The following is a 21,626-nucleotide window of genomic DNA, read 5'->3' as shown; positions in this document are numbered from 1 at the left end:
GAAACTGGACCTGCCTCTTGAAGTCTCGTGTCGTCTTTCCCACGGGAGCGGCGGGGCCGGGGCTCGGGCCACAATAGAATTTCTTCACAGAAAGGRTTGTTAAACACTGGAAGGGGCTGCCTGGGGAGATGGTGGAGTCCCCATCCCTGGAGGTGTTTAAGGAAGACTTGATGTGGTATTCAGTGCCATGGTCTAGTTGACAAGATGGTGATCACTCAAAGGTTGGATTCAATGATCTCAGAGGTCTCTTCCAATGTAAGTGATTCCATGCTCTGYGTGGTAAATAAATTATATATTGTGCTCAACTAGATACAATTACACTTGCTATGAAAAAAGACAAACTCACAGCACTCACAGTTCAGTATGTTCATCAAGTGCACATAAAGTGCAACTGTGGGAAAACCCTAACATCCAAACTTCACTGTTCTTATTGTGTCCTTCGAAATCTGTTGTCTCACCCTTTTCATTGTTGATGTACAGTAGATGAYAGATTTGCTTCAAATATCAAAGCTGGTCTCTTATAGTTTAAAATGGAATCAGTGTTTTGAAAGGAATTTAACATTCCTAAACAGCAATTTACTTCTCTATCATTATTGCTTACAGATTTGAATGGTTGCTTTAGAGACAKTTGAAAAATGGTATTTAGGTCTTCCAGTATTAAAAACTGTCTTTGGTTTAGGGTTCATGACACAATGCAGAAAGATAAATTGTCAGTTTTAAGATTACTGCTTGAATTACTTGGGATCAAACGATTAAYCAATTTATCTGAACAAAATTTTATGTAAGTAGGAGGTGGCTAGCCTTTTCAAAATTTTCCAGCAGAGAAGCAAGATGTAGGGTCTAAGTTACACCTTGCATCTATCAAAATAAATTCCAAAGCACGCAATTAAGTTTTTCATATTATTTTCAGCAACCACATTATTCTAGTACAAAATCAATAATCGACCCACGGTCATTATGCAAGTCTCAGTTAATGATCTTCAAAATATATGTCAGTTTTCTCTGAAAATACTAGTATATCATTCTCATATACAACCATGGCTGTTTGAGTGGCTGAAACAACATTTTTCTTGTTGTTCTTTCCCCAACAGCTGATTTCTGTCACAGCCCCAATGCTGTGTATAATCCACTTTTTTAAACTGTGTTGACTATAAGCAGTGTATTTTAATTGCCCAGAGCTAATGTGCTTATACTCTTAAATCCCCTTCACAGCTCACAGAAACCAAGCAAACACTGAGATAACAGATGGGAGTGCCCAACTCTGGCTGCTATTGGAAGCTGGGAGAGAAAGATTACTACATTGTTTCTCCATAAAAATAGGCTGGATTCTTTAGAAAACGAGTGACCAGACAGCAGAATCATTTACATTGCAGTGTGGTCTTCAGAGGAATCCTGCCCAGAGTTCAGGGACTGCTGCAGCATTTAATTCCTTGCTTTTATTCACTGCATGTGAAATCATATGGATGTGCTGAGTATGTTTAAGGATGTCATACAGAAAAGGAACCTCCCTTWATCTGACACACATTTGTGCCAGTTTTACAAAGCTTGCAAATTACTTCAGGAAATAGCAAAAAAGAATGCTCATGTTTGTGTGTCATCTCTGCTGAGAGGGATTGGTGAGTTTAGCAATCATGCTTGTTTCACTGTGAATCATAACTCCTGACTCAGTGCCACAACCATAAATGGGTCAGCCTCACTATGTGGAAACAGGATGGCAGGATTAGTCTTTGCAGCAGGAGACCTGTAGATTGCTGTCAACTTTTCTCTGAAACGACTGAGCTCCTCAGATTCTGCAGGACACTGTGCTTGGCTTAACTAAGAAAAGGTGGTTGGCTTAACTAAGAAAATCTTTGAGACCACCAATGAATTAAGGAATTTGGCATCTAAAGAGGTGCATCCTCCTGAGACTTGTGTGTAGCTAGACAGCCTAAGCAAAACCTGTACATTTCAGGGCCTGTTTTCACTTGTGGTGGCATAGAGAGACAGCAGGATAGCCACGTAGTTAAGAGGACACTCTCCCTTCACGAATATCAGAGCTCATGCTAAGCTAGGCAGGGCTGGCAGCTTAGCTCCCTTGACCCATTGCTGTTTCTGCATCCCCCAAAGCAAATACCATTTTGTCCACGTTTAAGCTGAGGAAATAAGGCAGATGGTTCATGTGAACTTACCARAGCCCCCAGGTGTCTTTCAGACACAGAATGAGACTGAGGGAGCTCTTTGTTGTTTATTGCAGGTTGTGTCTCGTGGTACTGACTGATTAATAGTAACACACTCATCTCTGTTGCCAAGGTTACCCTGCAGCTGGTTCARCAGGAACAAACTGGATGGAGGCCCTTCTCACCTTTACTTGCTCTCAGTGCTTGTAAGGACACTGCACTAYGCAACTGCTCTGCAGTCCCTTGCGGGTACATGAAGTGCAATGGCCATTTCATTATAGATCCCAGCCCTAAGAGAGTGACTATAAATAGTTTCCCATCTTTTGAGAAAGGTAATCACAGTTACTCAGTCCCAATGACCTGTTTTCACGGTCAAAGATATAGCCATCTCTGAACTAGAAGAGGCACTTAGCCTGCTGTAATTCATGGGTGCCTGTCTGTAACACAGTGGAAGGGAATTTTAACGGTCAGAGTATGATATGAGTACAAGATATCATTGCTAAGATGTCTTTCCTTCTTTGTCACATCCCTGAAGTAACCCCYGAAGTAACACTGATGGCATACATTTGCACATGCTGAGATGGACCTKACATTTTTCTACTTCTCTGAGTCCTGTATCAAACCAGGAACCAGGCASACTTCACACAAGACTGCAAAGCATGAGGGGAAATTCTGAAGTGCAAAGTTTATGTCTGTCTGTCTGTCTCTCCCTCTCTCCCCATAGCAGTGACATGCCAGTTTTCCATCATCAGACTGCTTCCCTTAGCACYGTATGCAGAAAAAGGAAAGTATATATGCAAAATTATTTATAAATATTATATGCAGACAAGTTGATCTGCTCTGTCCCATTCTGGCAGAAATGCASAAATCACTGAGAAGAAATAAAGAGGAAACAGTACATCATTAAAAAAAAAAAATCTCCAGTGTTCTTCTAGAAAGACTGATTATCAGGAAGGGCTCACCACACTCTTATGGCTTGACCCTCTCACATCTGAGGATCAAATGGGACAATAAATGACAAAAAAATAAACCCTCCCAGCCTTATTCAAGGGATTAGGCCAGTTCTTGGGAGTAATTGAGGACTCCTGATGAGTACTGAAAAGCAGGCAAGAAAAAAGACAGGCACCCATGAATTACAGCAGGCTAAGTGCCTCTTCTAGTTCAGAGATGGCTTCAATGAAGAACTCTACAAAAGTTTGTTGGAAAATGTCCTGATCATTGTACATCTTTCAATYAATAAATAATATTCTTGTTTTGAAGGTCTGAGACACTTTAATTACCCAGCAAGTGGTTTCTGCAACAGGCCTGGTTTTCCAGAGTTAAAAYAGGTATGCAGACAGCAAACAGGATGACTGCTGCACTCAGATCCAATTTCAAAGTGAGAAGACTACATAGTTCCACCTGAAGGAGGACAACCTGGAGAAATACCTGTTCTCAAAGGGCACGCCTAAGAAGGTCTAAAATAACACATCCATAAGCATGAGCTATGTAATTATTCATTTAGCGCAGGTTTTCCCTCTTTTCTTGCATCTGCTCATCAATAAAGTCAAAGAACTGAATGCTGTCCTGACCAACCCTTCATTCTGAGTGAGGTCAGGATTATGATCTGAATCAGGACTAATAYCCACACTATATAGTTTAATTCTGAAGTGGAAAAAAAATCAAATCCCAGAATACAAATACTCTCTGACTTCAAGAGATTCAACAGCCTCAGTAGAATACTTTGCTGTTTGGATATACCCTCCAAATTCAAATCCTCATCCTGGTCCACACTAAGACCCCACAGCTCCTTTACGCTTCAACAAAAACTACAGAGTACAGACATTCTGCTTTCTTGCATGACTGCAAAACACAATCCAAACTATGAAAACTGTCATATCTTCAACAAATTTCAGATTACAAACAGGCACGGGGCACAGTGCTGTTGTAAACATAGCCAGCCATTTGCACATTTAATTATAGAATGTCTCCATAGTTTAATAGGGTAATTACTGTCATTGTACTCATCCTGGGCGTTATTTTTCTAAGGTAAAAGAATCAGGAGAACAGATCCTGAAAGTGGAAGGAGTCAGGCAACAGAGAGGTTTATCACAAAAACACAAGAGGGTAGTTTCTGTGTTGACCCTGGAGCTCAGGTGAAGGCAACTGTTCAGCAGAGTCAGGACTCTGGCCCAGCAGCCAGTTCAGACAGAAACCATGACAGCCTCACAAGTGTACCTGCCTTGTGCACACTGCTGACATGGCCTGATCTSTTCCTTTGGCGTGACTGGTTGTGTGGCCATTTGGTGTGACTATGGAAGAGCATGAACTCATTTATGTGTGTGATGGAGTCAATCTCTGGCCTACCCAACTGGACCAAGGGCTACAGCACGGACCAAGGAATCTCAGACCTACATGCGTCATGTACTGTTAATTTTAGAAGAGTTGCACTTCTTTACACATGGCCGGAGGTAGGTTTCAAGCCATAATAGCAGGTTRGCTGAATAGCCAATAAAGAGACTTTCTCACAGGAATGAGTTAAAAAACAGGTTTTGACTTTTAGCAGAGCATGTTTAAGACRCTGGTAGAAAAGTACGCAGTGTCACGTACCAACTGGCCCGCACTGCTGGTTCGTGCCCAAACGAGCCCATGTTTTGGTGGCAGCTCCGTACCAGCTGTTCCCSGCGGGAGGTGGCAGCTGGCTCTGCTCCCGCACCCGGCCCTGGCCACCTGCCTTTGTGCGGCACAAGCAGTTACAGAATCAGCGAGGCCGGAAAAGACCTCTGAGCTCATCGAGTCCGACCTATGACCGATCACCACCTTGTCAACCACGCCGCGGCACCGAGTGCCACGTCCAATCTTTCCTCAAACACCTCCSGGGACGGCAACTCCACCACCTCCCCAGGCAGCCCGTTCCAATGTCCAATAACATGGTGACATTTTATGGGGTTTCTCTGACCCCAACCACAGTTGCAAATCTCCCGGCAGGCTCCCCCGCACCCCTCAGGTCGCGGCCCGGACGCGGAACGTTCCCCCCACCGCCACCCCCGCGCATGCGCGCCCCGCCCGGCCCGCCCCGCCCGCTGTAAACAAACCGCGGGCGGCCCCGCGCAGGCGCAGCGCYGCCGCCGCAGCTGCGCAGGGAGCGTCGAGCGGTCGGGGCCGGTCCGGGGGCGCTGCCGGGATGGACGAGGACGTGCTGACCACCCTGAAGATYCTCATCATCGGCGAGAGCGGCGTCGGCAAGTCCAGGTGAGGGGGCGCCCGCCAGCCTCCCACAGCCTCTCCTAGGCCCCTTGTCGGACAAYGCCGCCTGGGCGCGGCCTGAGCCCCGCAGGGCCAGGCCCGCGGGGGGAGCGCCCTCGCCCCTTCCCGGCCCGCCCTCCGGCGGCCGAGACCTCCCCCCCGCTTTCTCCGCAGCGCTCCCGCAGCCGCCGGCCCCGAGCTGGTGTCTGCGAGGCCCAGCTGCAGACAGATGAARCGGGGGTTCTGTCGGGCTGACCAGGGTCACCTGGGGCGCCCTGTGCCCGGGGCAGCGTTGYGTCGTGGCGAGATAGGCGCCCTTGTACATCTCCATAGCGCTTTGGGGTTAATGTGTAGTCCGTAAGATGTATATGCAGAGTCAGAAGTGACCCAGCATTGCTTGTGTGCGGAGGGGGGGGGGGGGCACGGGGACGAAGCAAAATAGTTCTAGCAGACATTCTTCTGATAATTACAGGCTTTATCAAGTACTTTGAGGTTGCTTTCTCCTTCCCTGCCCTGTTCATGGCTTTGGCTGAGCTGTAGATCCCAACTCTAAGGGTTTGGGATTTTTATTTGTGTGTGGCTTTTTTTTTAAGCATTTTTTTGGTAATGACATAGTTCATGGTAAAGGGAGTGAGATATAAATGCACGAGGGCATCTGGGAATGTACACACCAGTAATTTTAGATTTGTTGTTTTTATGTTGTTTTTRTGACAATAATCTGTGTCCTCTGCCATGACCCTAAATTACAAACAAGTTGCTAATTAGACAAATTTAGAGCCCAAAAAAGAGCCTATATTTGTTAAAAATCTGTTAGTTACTCGTTTGAGTTAGCTACTGAGTTGACAATTAGTATTGTAGGGCCCTGATGACAGACATGATCTGAGCWAATTTCTTTTAGTTGAGGTCATCTCTTACATATGAGAGACCATATGGAAGGGTTTTTCCTGGGGCAGATAAAACACGCAGCGGTTTTCATACATATTAATATACTTGTTTCTTTACAACMGAAAGCTTGTTAAAAGAGGCATTATGTGGAGGAAATAAAAATGCTATAAACTATAACAGTGTAGCTGTTCAGGAACTTAATATTGAGATATTTTGGAATTTGTGTCTCTTACCTATTGCTTGACTAGGAAAGGTCAGATGTTAAACTGGTATTAGCATGTGTAGTAAGTGGTTGGAGTCCTGACTTCTGAACAAATGCTGTCTTWAATGTCCCTGTGAGGGTGTTGTGCTTTGTAGATGATAGCTACATATGAAAAAAAGGTGGGGAAGATAGAAGTTGGCTGGGCTTGGCATGCAAGACTGATAAAATGGTGTTTTTATTCTAGTAGCACTGTAAGGGTTCCATAAGTAATTTGTTCTGAATGAAACTAGTTTTGGTTGTAACTAAAAGTAGCTGTTGTTAAATAGGATCCTGATGCARCCATCTGAAGGTACTGGTAAAAACCTATGTGCTGTGAGTTTWAAAAAAATTATTTTAATTATTCTTTGATAAATAAAGCTACCATTTGGCTTTGGGGATCTGGAGCATGGAGAGAAAAARTGATCATGATTAACTCTGGAGTTGTCACCCATCCTGATTGAAATAAAGTAATTTCAGTAGTCACTGTTTTTGTCAATGCAAGACTGTGACCAAGTGCTAAAAAGCACTTGACTTCTAAATTCAAGTGCAAAAAAAGGAGAAAAGAACAGGGTGTTGGGAAGACCAAAATGTAAATAAGGCTTTGTTTTATTTCTGCAGCCTGGAAATGAGTAGAAGCTGTGGTCATAGCAAACAGCTGCCTGCCACATGGTAATATGCACTTGCCACAGATGCCTGAGACTGGTGGTTTTAAAAACTGTATACTCAGAATCTTTGTGTCTCACAAAAATATTTACATTAGACMCCAGCAGCATCATGGGCACTTCTTTAAGGGGCCGTGCACTGCTATGGTGTKATGTCCTGTTAAATCTTAGTTGTAACTTTTTAATTGGTTGCAAACACATTCATCAGGATAAGGGGAAATGCGTACATGAAAGTCCTTAGATACAAAAAGATGCAAAAACATTAAACAAATGGAGAYTAATTCTACTCTTTAGCTTCTGTGTCTTTATTTCTGATGGGTGTTGTTGTTGCTATTCCCCTGTGGACACAGTTCAAGGAGTTATTTCTGGGATGAAAAGCTGACTTGGAATTTATTTCTCAAGCTTGCAGAAATACTATGGTGAAGCAATATTGAAACAAAACAAAAAATACTACTTTTGTACTGCATTCTGGAAGAAGAAAAGTAGAATAAGGTTGAAGTAAAATGCRTTGAGAAGCAGATCACATGACTGATTTGACAATTTGTCTGGTACTCTTTTCAAAAAGACATACATGGTAATAATACATATAGAGAAGAGACATGGGCTCAGCTAACAGAGCATATCTGCGCTATTCTTTCCATATTCTCTTCTTTTTTTCCATAATTTCTCTTTTACAAAAAAAAAAAAGTGTTTTAGTTTATCTGTGTGATCTTGCTGTTCCTTTTAGACTTGTAATTTATAGACTTCCARCAAGCTATAGATATGCTGCAGTAATAGTATCTGTTATTTTTCTTTTTTTCCCTATCAGCCTTCTGCTGCGTTTCACAGATGATAYGTTTGACCCAGAACTTGCAGCAACAATTGGTAAGTATATGCTGATACTACCTTAGAAAAATTGATAAGATTTTCAGTGTAAAATTATGGTTGTTCAGACTTGTCTGACACGTAGTGATGTTCAGACATGTCTGCCTTTCTAKAAGAGCTATTACTCTCCTACTGATTTATCTGTGCAAGATAGTTGTCAAGTTTTTGACTAGTAATGTTGCTGTCCAGACCTTGCATCTATGTAATGTGACACTTGGTAGCTATCTTAAGACTCTTTAGTAGGGGTTGTTAGCTTTTGCAACTTCTGACAATACTTGAATGTACTGGGCTCTGTGTGGCTTCTGCTTTTCCTCTATAGGGAAGAAATTACAATGTGGCTTTTTTCCTTGTACTTAGCAATGAGTTCCTTGGCAGCTAGACTCCTGAGAAAAGTGGAAGAGAGCCAAGAATCTAGAGCTGCTGGGGAAAAAAAGCATGATGATGTGTCACTGCTGTTGTGGTATTATACCTACCAGCATAGGTCAGTTGTGATGGAGGAGAGTGACCCAGAATGCAGGATACATTAAGTAGGTTGGTTCTCAAAGGAAGCAAAATGGAACTTTTAAGAATGTGTTGCAGCTCTGTGCCAGAATAATAACTGAAATGGTGGAAAATAGAGAKACCTTTTTACACAATCATTTCAGTTTCACTTTTTACTTTCTCTGTAGGKAGAGTTCTAAGAACTTGCATAAAGTTTTTTGAGTTCAGCTGTTGGTAAGCAAAGCCAGCTCTAATTTATTGAGAATTAAATAAATTGGCCTATTTTTCATTAATGTTAATAAGATTCACGAGTACTATTTGATATAAAGCACTGAGAAGCCAAAGGGATGAACGTGGCCTRTTTTTGCTCATTCCATTTCTCGTAAAAAATGAAGTTGTGCAAGTAACCCCACCTTAGTTAATGTGGGAGGATAGCATGTAAGGAAACAGGAATGAAATAGATCAGGTGGTGAAGATGGCAATCTTGAATTCTAATCTAATAGTTTTGGCACTGTATATACTTCAGGTCGTGTTACTTTCTTGGTATGTCAACCATGTGAGCCAGGAGGTTAGTGCAGAATAGAAACTTCAGCTTTCATGATGTTTTGGATACCAAAAGACTAGTTCAGTCTCTGTGTGGGCATCTTTGGAATTTTTTAGTTTGTTTTTAATGGTGGGGTTTCTTTTTTGTCATTCTGCTGTTTGTACGTAATATTCCTTACCTGTGTCAAAAACTGGTATCAGTGTGCTATTTGAGAAACTAAGGAATTATTTCCTGAAGTAGTTCTTCTTTGGGTTTGTCAAAATGCACAACAGCATTTGTTCTAGCTAATAACTGTTGTTAAATAGCAACAATTGAAGGTTTACTGCTGGCAGATCCCACCTGGTGGGTCCTACTCTGCTCTGTTTCCAATGTGGAAAAGGAAGAAGAGTAGTCAATGTAAGCATTACTTCAGATAAAGATTGAGTTCTGAAACAAATATATTAATCTGGAATGGATGTGATAAGTTGGCAGGAAAAGTCAGTTTCTAGAGACGGGGAAAATGCTGGCCTATATCACTGTTAGGCCCATCTRCTTGATGTTTGAGGTAGTGTTGTGCAGTAGAGCTACTGTGACCTCAACTGTCCAAGTCCTACAGCATGGTGGGTGAGGAATTCATGGGGAATAGCAGATTAATTTTTTGTCCACTTAATTGGAAGAGGACAGAATCTTGGTTCTTATCAGAATCATGGTTCTTAACATGTTTTCTTCTTTTTCGTTTTGAACTACTAGCCAATTGCATTGCCACTTTTCTGGTGAATGTATTTCTAAGAAGCAACATATTGACTTTAAATTCCATTATGATTTGTTCATATAGATAGAGCAGTTGGAGTGAGTTCCTGGAGCTGACTATTCTGCTGCATGGAGACAGACCCTAGATGCCAATTTCAAGTACTTACAAGATGGTGAAATGTCAAAATACTGAGTCTTGGCTTGGAGTTCTTTTTGTGCTACTTCAGCACTATTTTGTTTTGAATTAGGGGACAGAAGGACAGAAGAGGTTTTAAAGGCTTTGCTGTTGAAACTGAAGAGTATGGTTCTTTTCCAAAATGAATGGACGATAAATAATGTCGTCTTTCAATGTCATCTACATACTGACTGCTGAACTGGCTAGAGTGACTACATTTTCTTTATTTGGATTATTAAGTGAAGAGAACTTTGTTTGGTTTGGTTTTCTTTAACATAGAGGGAGAACTGCCCCCAAACCCACAATACTGAGGAAAGCCTTGACTGCAGCACAACTGGTCCCCTGTGATGACCTGTTGAGACATATTTTGTCTTCATGAGTTGCACAGACCTATTGGTTAAAATTTAAAAGAAACCCTAAGTGATTATTTTGTGTGGGTTTTTCTTCAGAACTTTGTAAAAATCCTGTGGTATTCTCCGAACAATAAGCTGGTTTTGGCTAATAGTTCAGCTTCAGTTGGATTAAACACATTGTATTTAATCTAGCAGATGACCTGTCCTTGTATTTTCTTGATGATGGCTTGTTTGTTGGGCATCATCATGTGGATCTTCCCWGACTACATATACCCCAGTATTTTCAGTTGTCCTTGCTGCTCATGCTTGTCTTCACTTGCTTGCTGTTTGTATGAGAGATTCTAGRTAAGTGTTCAGTGCAATCCCTGTTTCGTAAATGATGTATTGCACAAATCTCATATCTCTTAACTTTTTAGCTTTCCTTGCATTTAAAGTCCTCARACTCCTAAGCTGTCCAGCTTGTCACTTACCCACAACACAAATACTACAGTGTAGCTGATTTTGTGCTTTCTACAAATACAGCATGGCATTGCTGGCCTGGATGTGAGAGCAGAATCAGTGACAGAGCTGTTTCTTGCAGATTATAAGTCTGTAGTATGTTAGTGTGTASTGCTGAGGCAGGAGGTGTTAACATACAGGAATACAGTCTAGTAGTGCTGTCTTGTTTCTGGCTGCCTTCCAAGGCATGGTGGAAAGCACTGTCAGCTTTTTGCTGTCACATCACTCTTGCAAGGTCAGAACTGACACCTGTCACAAATGTGTCTGTTATTTCACTGTTGGCTTTAGAGAACAGAAGTACCCTGTTTGTTCAATTCAACAAGATTTGCTTGAGCCTTTAATTTTTTCCTACTTGTCCTCTCTGATGGCAGGTTGGTAACCAAAACCCTAAGTATTTAAAAGTATTCTTTTCGTTAATTGGCTTTTATATGTATTGAGCTTCTTTGTTTGCTAGAATTATATTTGTCATGCCTCGATCACTTTAAAGGGTATATTTTGGTGTGCTATTAGTTAGTTTTAATACTTTTACTTTTCAATAATCAGTTTAACACATGGGGTTTAGTCAGTATTTTAGTTTCTTATTTTGCTTGCATTGCTCTTGAATATAAAGTAAATTTTAAACCAGCAGCAAGGCCAGTATAAAGGCATATATATCCATTTTCATTAAATGAAGATTGCTGAACTGTGTAAGCACAAGATACTGAATCTGTTTACTGAATGGGAGAAGGATGCTGTGGCTTCAGAATACATCTCTTTATCTTAAGGAAGAAAGTTTTGTTTCTTAAAGTTACTATGACATATTATAAGTTGTCATGTTAAGTATCCATTGGCTGGTAATATCTGCAGTTACAGGCTTTGGTGCCAGACTAATGGATAAAATAATGTACTGTRAACTGTTGGACATGCACTGTGAACTGAAAATGGTGTTTTTTGCAGTTTAGGGGAAGAAACGTGCAATTACACTGGAAGAAAGAGATTCTATTAGTTGAAAAGTTACTGCCGAGTACTGAAAAGTGGACAGAACAGAATGTTCTCTGGGATCAATTTGACTCAAATTGCTAGCATAGCAGTCTTCTCTGAACTAGGTGAAGTTCTAAGAACTGATGTTTATTTTAAACTTAATAGCGACTGTTCTTTTCTGTGAACATAACTAGARAATGTGCCATCCTTGTGCATGGTATTGAGCATTATATTACTGCTAAGTTAGGGGCTACGAGTCTTAGTACCTGGAAAAAATGAACTTCTGTTCAGTTACTGCGAAAGTTGATGTMCTTTGGGAAAATTTTCCTTGAAATAGAATATGGGCTTCTTTCAGTTGAATATTGTCTGATAAACACCTGACACTTCAAGGAACACTTCAGTGAGCTGAAGCTGCAAAACAGTGGAATAAAAATTGTGTTTATATTTTTTGAAACAAAGCTCTTTTAAACTTCAGYACACTCATGAGGCCCTACTCATTTTTTGTGTTAGAATAGTTAAATTATTTTTCTGGTGGGGAGAGTGATGATTGACATTGTAATTCCAAGTGCAAAACAGTTGCTGTTGCACTTGAACGTTGTTCTTATAAAAGTATTACCTTTCAATCCTGCTGTTTAATTTCAGAGCTGCTGCCTGGTGAGAAGTGAGAGTCGCTCCAAAACACTTGAAACATATTTCTAGTTCCGTACTTGTTATTAGTGACCTAAGCATTAAATTAAAGCATAATGGATCATAACTGTACTGAACCTCTCAGATGTGTGTCACTATGTCCTTTGAATTTGAAATCACTAACATTGTTCTCCCTGGCCTGAGTTTTGTGCAGCTTGTCCTTGAGCAATTGATAGGCTGCTGGTTCCTGGGGATGGAGGACACACATAAAGGGGAAGAATCGTTAAATGTTGGGGTAGATGACTGAGCAGCAAAACCATTACCTTGTTGTCTGTTTGGAAAACATGTTTGTGAGTAATGAATAGAAAGTTAATCCATTTGAATTATAAACTTGAAAATTTGTCCTGGAATATGTGGTTTGATACAAGAGATATAGTATTTGCCTTGCTTCCATAAAATATTTTGAGTCAAAGGCTTAAAAACCCCTTAAACTTTTGCAAAAGCCTGTCAGCAAGACAACCTTGCATTTTGAGCGAGGTTCATAAATAGCTAATGGAACTTATTCTCTCTGCTCGTGTCAAAACACAGCTTTTTTCTGAGTTTGATTTTATTTTTTTCCATTATCCTTTATTTTCTTTTTTAAAAATATCTGTAGTATGTTTGAAGAACTAAAATATTTTTCTTCCTCTAGGTGTGGACTTCAAGGTGAAAACTATTTCAGTTGATGGAAACAAAGCTAAACTGGCAATATGGGTATGTCTCTCCTAAGTTCTCCTATGGTTTCTGTAATGTACAGTTTGTATAGAATCCTTTTTTATTAATATGAAGGTGACTTGGAGAAGAGGCTAACTGGGAGGTTAATACTGCACCATTCAGAAAGTGCAATGAGTGGTGGCACAACTGGCTGATGTGATAGTTCTGCTGCCTGTGAGCTTCTGCAGTACTAATTCTAGGTTGGGTTGGGATAGACGTGGAAAAAACACTGAATTAAATGGCATTAAATCAGTAGAAGAGTGCACTTCTTTACTAAATTTTGCCTATAACATTGAGGTTGTGGATTCATAGGTTAAGAATTACAGTTGCATGCTCATATGTTACCTCTCTAAACCCATTTTTAGTCTAAACTTCATAGCCCTCATAACAAGACTTTTTTGAGCTCAATGTCAGAATTATTTGTAGCAGATGCATTTCAAAGAGAGAGGGSCATTGTTTGCAGTCGTAGCTTTAGAGCATTCAACTTCTGCTCTAGTTAGAAGCAGAACTTTTATTATGGTAAGTGAAGAAAAAGAAATTCCAAGCATTAAAAAAAAATTCTCCATTGTGTAAACCAGCCTCCACATTTATGCAACTKGGACCACCTTTTGAATAGTCAGACCCAGTTGTGTCTTCTTGTAGCAAGCAAGAATAAAACYTTGTTTCTCAAATAAGCAAGGTACCAGACCTTTGTTTTCTTGGGTAGTAGTAGTAGAACATGAAACATCCATTGCAGTTTTTTTATAACTTGGAGGGTGCTTCATACCTCACTAACAAACAGGACTTAATGTCTTAGTTACAATAGTAATCATCAGTGAAATACATGCATTTGACAAGGAAAGTAAATGCAATAGCTTGATAGGAAAAAAAGCATGCAGGAGGAAAACCATACTTATAGTAGAATGAAAAATAGTAAGTTAGGATTTATTTTCTTTCATATTGGTAAACATAAAGAAATAAACCTGGGGTAAACTGGAAAAGAAAAGCTTGTAAAAGTGCATYATGGCACAAAACTGGTTTGAGATGTGAAATTGACTGAGTGGCTTGTAGAATGTTGAAGTCCAGTTTGCTTATTCAGGTTCTTTGTCAGGGAATCCACAGTGTTTCATGTGTCATTTCTAACCTGGATAAATTGGAAAAAGTAGTTTAACTATTTTATGCATAAAGTCTTTAAWGAGTGTGCACTGTAATTTAATCTCTGATAATAAAACAGCTTTCTAATTTTATTTTTTTTTAAATTTTTGCAGAGCTGTTGACTCTCTAAATTTTAGGTTGTAAGCTCAACTTTGCTTAAAACCAGAAAATCCTCTGACTAATTTCTAAGTGTACTGTGTAATAGCATGTTAATGCATTTGCCCAAGTACTCAATCAAATTTAATTGGACCAAATGATTAAAGTGAGGGAACTGGTTTTGTTGTCATGGGGTGTGATGCTTGTTAGAAAATATTAGTACTGCAGTTATGCTGTTTTCTAGCTGGTTGCTGCAGTACTYGCTGCAGATCAAAGGCCTTTGCAGAAATGTCTGTTTTACTGTTACATAATCTGGTTACATACCACATCTAATAGTTCAAAGGTGCTTCCCAGGACAGACTACATAAAATCTCAGTTACTATGTAGTAAAACAGCAGGGGATGGAATAAACTCAGATAATCTGGTAGTAGAATATAGTTTCAATCTTACTTTGTATGTTCATTAGAAGTAGAATACCTGAAAGCTAAACTACATTRTGCTCAAATTCTGAATAATGGAACTTTTTGAATGGCTTTTTAGGATACTGCAGGTCAGGAGCGGTTCAGAACATTAACCCCCAGTTACTACAGAGGTGCTCAAGGTGTTATCCTAGGTAAGTATAGCTTTGCATGTTCAAATGTTTGTGGTTTTCTCGTGCATTAGAGTTACACAAACTCATATAGCCTTTAGATAATATCTAATTGATATTAAAAATCTTTGTATCGGCGATGAACAATTCATATTAAAGGATCTTKATGTCTCAGCCTCTTCCTCATGTCATCCATCTGACTGGCTTGAGAAGCTCTGKTTTTTGCATGAGAATAAAAGCTACTGCTACCTGAAAGGATATCTTGGAGCTTGTCTTTGTGCTGTCATGACTTGGTCTTTTACTTACTGTATTTTATTTTTGCCTCTGCTTACTAAGTGCAGAGTAAAAAAAAAATTCTCCTCAGTGTAGTTCTCTCTGTGTCAGTATGATCCAGCTTTTTCTTCTCCCTGTTTTTTTCCTAATGAAATTAATAATAAATACTTGTAGAGTCTGGCTGGGGCATTTTGTTATTTGTCTCCCAACTGATGGAATGATACGCATTTTATGCAGTCACAATCACCTAGGAAAGACTAGCTGGGCATGTAGAAAGYACCAACTTGTGTGTGAAAAATCCAGGGAAAAACCATAGTTAGAGCTTCACAATGAAGTCTTGTTTGCTTTTTTTTTTTTGTATATGGTAGCTTCTTGACTAGGCACTGAGCTCTGAAGTTGTGCTTCYCCACTGCTAGGTGTGAGGAGCTGACTGAAGCAAGGGCAGGAAAGTATGCTTCATTTTCTTGAAGTTGCTGCTGACTTTAGAGAACCTGWGTAAGGTACCATGTCTAGTTAAATGGTTTAACATGGAATAACATCTGTCATGTGACCTTCTGGTAAACGTTTTCCAAGTTGTGAATTGCATTATCTTGCCAGTATAGATAGGAAGGTGCTGTCAAAGAATGTCTTGTCAAATCACTTAGTTGCACTGTACTTCCCACTTACTGTTGAAAGCTGTAAACAAGCACTGTTCAGGAGACAGAAGGTTCTGCTGTTGAGATTTGCTCTCTCTTGTTTGGTATCTCCTGGCTATTTGGTTGTTACCTGTCTTTCTGAAAAGAAGGTTGTTCATGCAAACAAAGTTACAGGTTTGATTGAAACAAGTTGTTTATACCTGTCTGCACATGTGATGTGAAAACAAAGGAAAAAATACTTTGATAGCTTGAAATACCAGCTATTACATAGCTCTGGGTAGTAGATTTTAGATTTTTATCTGCTTTTTTCCCTCTGGACTTTCTGCTCCTAGCATGTCTTGTTTTCGCCAAAATATTAAATAGTTTAAAACACTRAAAGATTGAAAACTTAGTTGTGTACTGGTATATATGAACATTTGGTGATCTGTTTACATTTTAGCTAAATTAGAAGCATAGCAGTGGTGTTAAACAAGTCTTAATTATCACGAATTAACTGAAGGCCATGTGCTGAAGGCCATCCTCTTAGCATAGCTGTTGTGTARTGATTTTAGGTATCCTGCATCTGAGGATCTGCAAGTGTAGAATTCCTTGGAGAATGATACTGTCTAGCCTTTAAGATAGGATGTATCAAGGTATGTTACTCTGAGAACCGTAGGTGGCTGAAACTTAGAGTTGTTCTGCATCAGTGATTGGAGCTGGTGGATGTCCGAGTATTTTTTTTCCAGCTATTCATATAGAAGGTAAATTTGAATCCTTAGGACTCACTCAGTTTTCTGATTCAAAAATCCATCAATTTTTCTTCTTTTGTAATGTACAATGTAATTAAAAAATTGAAATAATATGGCTAATATTTTTCAGTTTATGATGTCACGAGAAGAGATACTTTTGTCAAGCTGGATAACTGGTTAAATGAATTGGAAACATACTGCACAAGGAATGACATAGTGAAAATGTTAGTTGGAAACAAGATTGATAAGGTAAACCAAATTCAACTGCAGTAAGTAATCTGTTGGTGTATTTTGTTAATAATGAATACTAATGCTTTGTCTTATTATAGGAAAACCGTGAAGTTGACAGAAATGAAGGCCTCAAATTTGCAAGAAAACATTCCATGTTATTCATAGGTATGTTATAGATATTTGCAGAGCTCTTTCTTGATTTTTGTTACATAAGGAAAAGTACCACTTCTGTAGGGTTGATTTATATGTACAGTTGAGTTAATGATATTTCTCACCTGCAGTAGCCACAAAGATAATGGCTATTACTGTTTTTTAACTTGTCCCTGATTATGTCCAGKTCTGTTCTGTGGATGATTATACAGAAATTCATAAGGATGAGGGGCAAAGTACAGGCCTTCTGTACCTGTTTTGGGTTGTGTCTGATTTCTTTTTTCAGCTGACTTGCTAAGTTAATAACAGAAGCAAAATAAAAGAGGGAAAACTGGTGCTAATGGCCAGCCTTCAGTATACCAAAACAGCTATAGAGAAATCTGTGTTAGAGCTAGGACGTAAAAATAGGTAGGTATATAATTAACTTACTAATTGTGGGTGGGATTGAATAATGACAGAATTATGACTGGAGCAAATATATTGGTTTCATCTTGCTGCAAAATGAAATGGGTCTTGTAGGCAAAGCTATCTAATGATGAATTTAAAAATRGGTGTTGAAGTGATCCATATCTTTATGGATATGTTTATTACCTAATTATCAGAAGGGATCATTTTACAGCATGATTCCAGTAGCAAATCAGTTCATTGCCATGTCTTGTACTTAGACTTATATTCATTATCTTTGACTAAAGACTTATTTTTGTTTAGTGATCTGCTGTGTTTCTTTTCATCTGCAGTGTTAGATGTAGAAATAAAAGTTCAAAATTGAGTCACAAGCTATTAAGTRCATGGAAGATGAAAATGAAAATGAGACTATAACTGTGTGTGTGTATACATAGATATATATATACGTATGCACGCTACATAATTTAAGTATGCATGCTGCGAAGATGAAAAGGGCATCTTTCCTGGTGGAACTGTACCATTTCTGATGGTGTCTGTTGTTTTCATCGTATAACCTGTGAGCAGATTTCTTAGTCTTGGTCAAAACAAGGATCCTGAGTGAAATTACCTAGAATGCTGCTAACTGCAAAAGAAGTGAGGCCCCTTATTGCTTTTTATCAGATGAGTTTTATCATGAAGACTGACCCAGAATCCTGGGTACGGATCCTTGGTTCTTACGATCTGGTGGTACTGCAGTTATGGCTAATGTACAGAACTGAAATACAGAAGGGCCAACAGGTTTTTCAGACAGGAATCCTGATTTTTCTTACTGAAGTGCTTTCCACAGAAAAATAAAGCTAAGCTGTAGCTGTCTCCATATGTTCTGGTAAAGTTCAACTTGAAATCTCTTCTATTATAAATGTTTTGAGTTTGTACTGGTGTGGTGACAAATCTGCGTACCTGCTCATTTTGGCACTGCTATGTTTTYACAGCATATATTGTAGCAATTGTAAGTCTGTTGTAGGTTGAATCTTAACTGAAAGAGAAATACTARACAAGTTACTGGAAGTTTTGCTAACACTTGACTTTTGTGTCCCCTCTTCAGAGGCAAGTGCAAAAACATGTGATGGTGTGCAGTGTGCCTTTGAAGAACTTGTTGAAAAAATCATTCAGACTCCTGGACTGTGGGAGAGTGAAAGCCAAAACAGAGGTGTAAAGTTATCAAACAAGGAAGAAGGATATGGAGGAGGAGGAGCATGTGGTGGATATTGTTCTATGTTATAAACTTTGGGAAGCTTATTCTTTGCATATTTAAACAGATAGTTACATCTTTCTGTACATAAAGTCATTAAATGCTATTTTTAGGGACCTTGCAGTTTGCACATATTTGTTTTGTATCATGGCAGTGAACACTTGTAGAAAAAATGTTCTGCAGCTTTCCCAGTTTGAAAATGTTATGGTAAGCATGCCCAGTTTGCAATCTTCAGGTTTTTATAAGTAGCATAAATAATGTGCAAGAACAAATGCACTAGAAATTTTACAGCTGTCTACATTAATTGTGTAACTATTCTAAACAAATCCATCTAACAAACACATTACTGCATTGTCTGCTCCTTGTCTTATTTTTAAATTCTGTTGAAATTATAGAACTATATAGTATGCACAGATCTTGGAAACGGTATGAGCTATAAATGTTACATTTCATCTCTTCTAGTAAATGCTTTTTTTAAGGTATTAAAAGCAGAAGGATTATACAGTCCATAGACAAATCTGCTAAAATTTTGTCTTTCAGCAGTGCTGTCTCAAGCACAAATTGGCACAGGCCCTAGTTGGTATCAGCACTTTCTTGAAGAGATGCTTTGAAAGTTTCCTTTGCAAAGCTGGGGGACGCCATGTTTTCCTTTTAATCATCACTTCAGTTGATGGCTTAACTGGAGTTTTAATCCTGTGATATTTATATACTAAATTTGTGGTACTCTTGCACTCTAGGATTTTATGATGGTCTGCTGTAGACTTGCTGCAGAAAGTCTTCATTATTGGCAAGGGGTCTGAGTGATGTCATTGTTCTTTCATTGTGCATCAGTTTGCCACACTTAGTACAGATTCCTAATTTTCTCAAATGTTTGTAATATAAGTTTATCTGAACTGTAGCTCAGATGGCTGTGAGATCTCCTATCACGTCTGCTTTGTGCAGCTACTTATTCAGAAATAAAAATTCTGTCACTGACACTAAATGGGAAGCTATAGAGCTTCTTGATCTCTGTATGGAAAAATACTATTGCAATGAGTATTCACTTGAATTTACTGTATCAAAGCCAATGGTTTGTTTCAGAAGACTTGTATAGACTTAATAAATTTTTTTCCACAGTATTCAACTTTTTTAACCTCTTTCTATTGCAGAGTTCTATATTTTCTAGCACATACAATTTAAACAAACTCATTTCTTACGTACAAATTATTTCTGAAGGGCAAGACAAACATGCTGTGCTGTGTGGGTTTTTTAAAATAATCACTGTAGTGCATTTGGTAACTGAACTATTAGGCAGTTTCTTGTAAATATAGTGAACGACAGTACCTTTTATTACTGCAAGGTTTTGTCCAAATGTTAGCATACATGATCTGTGTTTTGCAACAGGTCTTGACTGCTTCTGTTAAAATATGCTCTCTTCTTCACATGGAAACTGTTTTCTATTCTGTTTTATACTTGATAGAAAACTACCCAAATTTGAAGACTTAACCATGCTAGTTGTTTTTACCAAATATTGTATCTAGTATTGTTAATGTAGTAGGATAATTAAAATATGTAAATGTAATTAATATTAAATATGCATMAACATAATATTAAAATCTTAGATTTGCATTACTGTTGCATGCAGAGTATGTGTGCTGAGCAGATCTTGTTTGTTAGCATTGAGGTAAAAGGATTTTGGGTTTTGTAGGTTCACAGTAGAGGGAAGTTGTAGATGAATTAAAACTCTGAATAACTTCATTTTGTCAGTAATAGTTGGCAAGTATTATAACACTGGCAGGTTACTGTAATTTATTTATATATTTGTTTCCTGCCTAGTTTGGGTGCATCCCTATGCTGAGAAGGCACTTAACTTTTGGTTTTTCACAGAAGGTCCTTTTATCACAGGACCTGGATTCATCTTTTTTTCTGCCTTTGCCAGATCTGACAGCTTTTGTCAGAAGGAGGGAATGGCAGGGCGCTCTGAATAGTGGGTATTGTTCTGCAAAAGAATTAAGTCATTTATTCCTTATTTCACTGCAAAATATTTCTGGGATAAAAGTGTTCTGAAACAGCATAATTAGTGAGACTGAGAGCAGTTAGAAGGTTTTTTTAGAGAGTTTTTTTTTTTAAATAGATGTTTTCTAATTGACTTGCAACTAGCTTTTCTGTCTTCATCTTTTAAACATTTTTAGTTATGTCTCTGAAGAATGTTTTTCCTAGAATCTCACTGCTTTTCATCATTGCTCTGTCAAGAAGCTGTGCATTGGAAGGGTGGGTTCCTGTGCTTCCACTGCTTGTTAAAGCACTTTTAGCAACAGTTACTCTTCAAAATCTTTCTTTTACCTTTTTTTTTTTTTTAATTGGGAGGGGGCGGGTTGTGCAGCTGCCATCTTTCAAATATTTGTGTTCCCATGCTTTCCAAGTTTTTTTTCTCCTTTGTAGGTCAGGTTATCTCCAAGTGCACATCCACTGTTGTAGCTGTAATACAAGCGTATCTGAAACTGCTACGAGCTGTATCATAAGCTCTGGTCAAAACTATTTGTAGAATAGTGGGTGTAGCATCCAGTAAAGTATGTGCAATAGGTCCCTTCAATGTACCTCAGCAGGTAGCAGAGAGGTAACAGAGAGAGCTGTTTGATCTTCATCGAGTGACGAGAATGTGTCCATGTCCGGGAGTTTTAGACACTAAAGCACTGAATCACAATGAGGTAACTAAAATCTTCSGTGATTGAGAAAAGCTGTTAGAACTGAAGTTGCTTCCAGTTCATTTACTCTAGTCAATAAAGTGCTGATTAGCAGTTTACTGCACAGGCCTGGCCAATGTTTTTTTGTAGGCTTTACACTAGCCTGGAAGAATATGGTGCAGCACTTACATCGTCTTGAATTTACACCTGAGAATACTGCTAAGTGTTGTTATGGTTTTGTCTTGCATTTCTTCTGCTGCTGCTTTAAAAAGGGAGGTGGGACAGTCTTCTGATGGAGGTTTCAAGATACAGGTATTTTTATTKCTAGTGGGGTTTTGT

General features: G+C 39.0%; 1 protein-coding gene across 1 annotated transcript; it reads left to right on the top strand.

The window, feature by feature from the left end:
• The first annotated feature begins 5,245 nt into the window (after positions 1-5,245).
• On the top strand, positions 5,246-19,742 carry RAB18 (RAB18, member RAS oncogene family). Its single transcript, XM_057374157.1, has 7 exons — positions 5,246-5,387; positions 7,978-8,033; positions 13,091-13,152; positions 14,923-14,995; positions 16,738-16,856; positions 16,937-17,003; positions 18,478-19,742. The coding sequence occupies exons 1-7, from the start codon at positions 5,320-5,322 to the stop codon at positions 18,654-18,656; spliced, it is 624 nt and encodes a 207-aa protein (XP_057230140.1). The 5' UTR covers positions 5,246-5,319; the 3' UTR covers positions 18,657-19,742.
• Positions 19,743-21,626: the final 1,884 nt, after the last annotated feature.

The sequence above is a fragment of the Malurus melanocephalus genome, unplaced genomic scaffold (assembly GCF_030028575.1).
Source record: "Malurus melanocephalus ecotype Western Australia unplaced genomic scaffold, MMel_1.1 scaffold_218, whole genome shotgun sequence".
NCBI classification, from domain to species: Eukaryota; Metazoa; Chordata; class Aves; order Passeriformes; family Maluridae; genus Malurus; species Malurus melanocephalus.
This window is presented reverse-complemented; position numbering and strand designations above follow the sequence as displayed.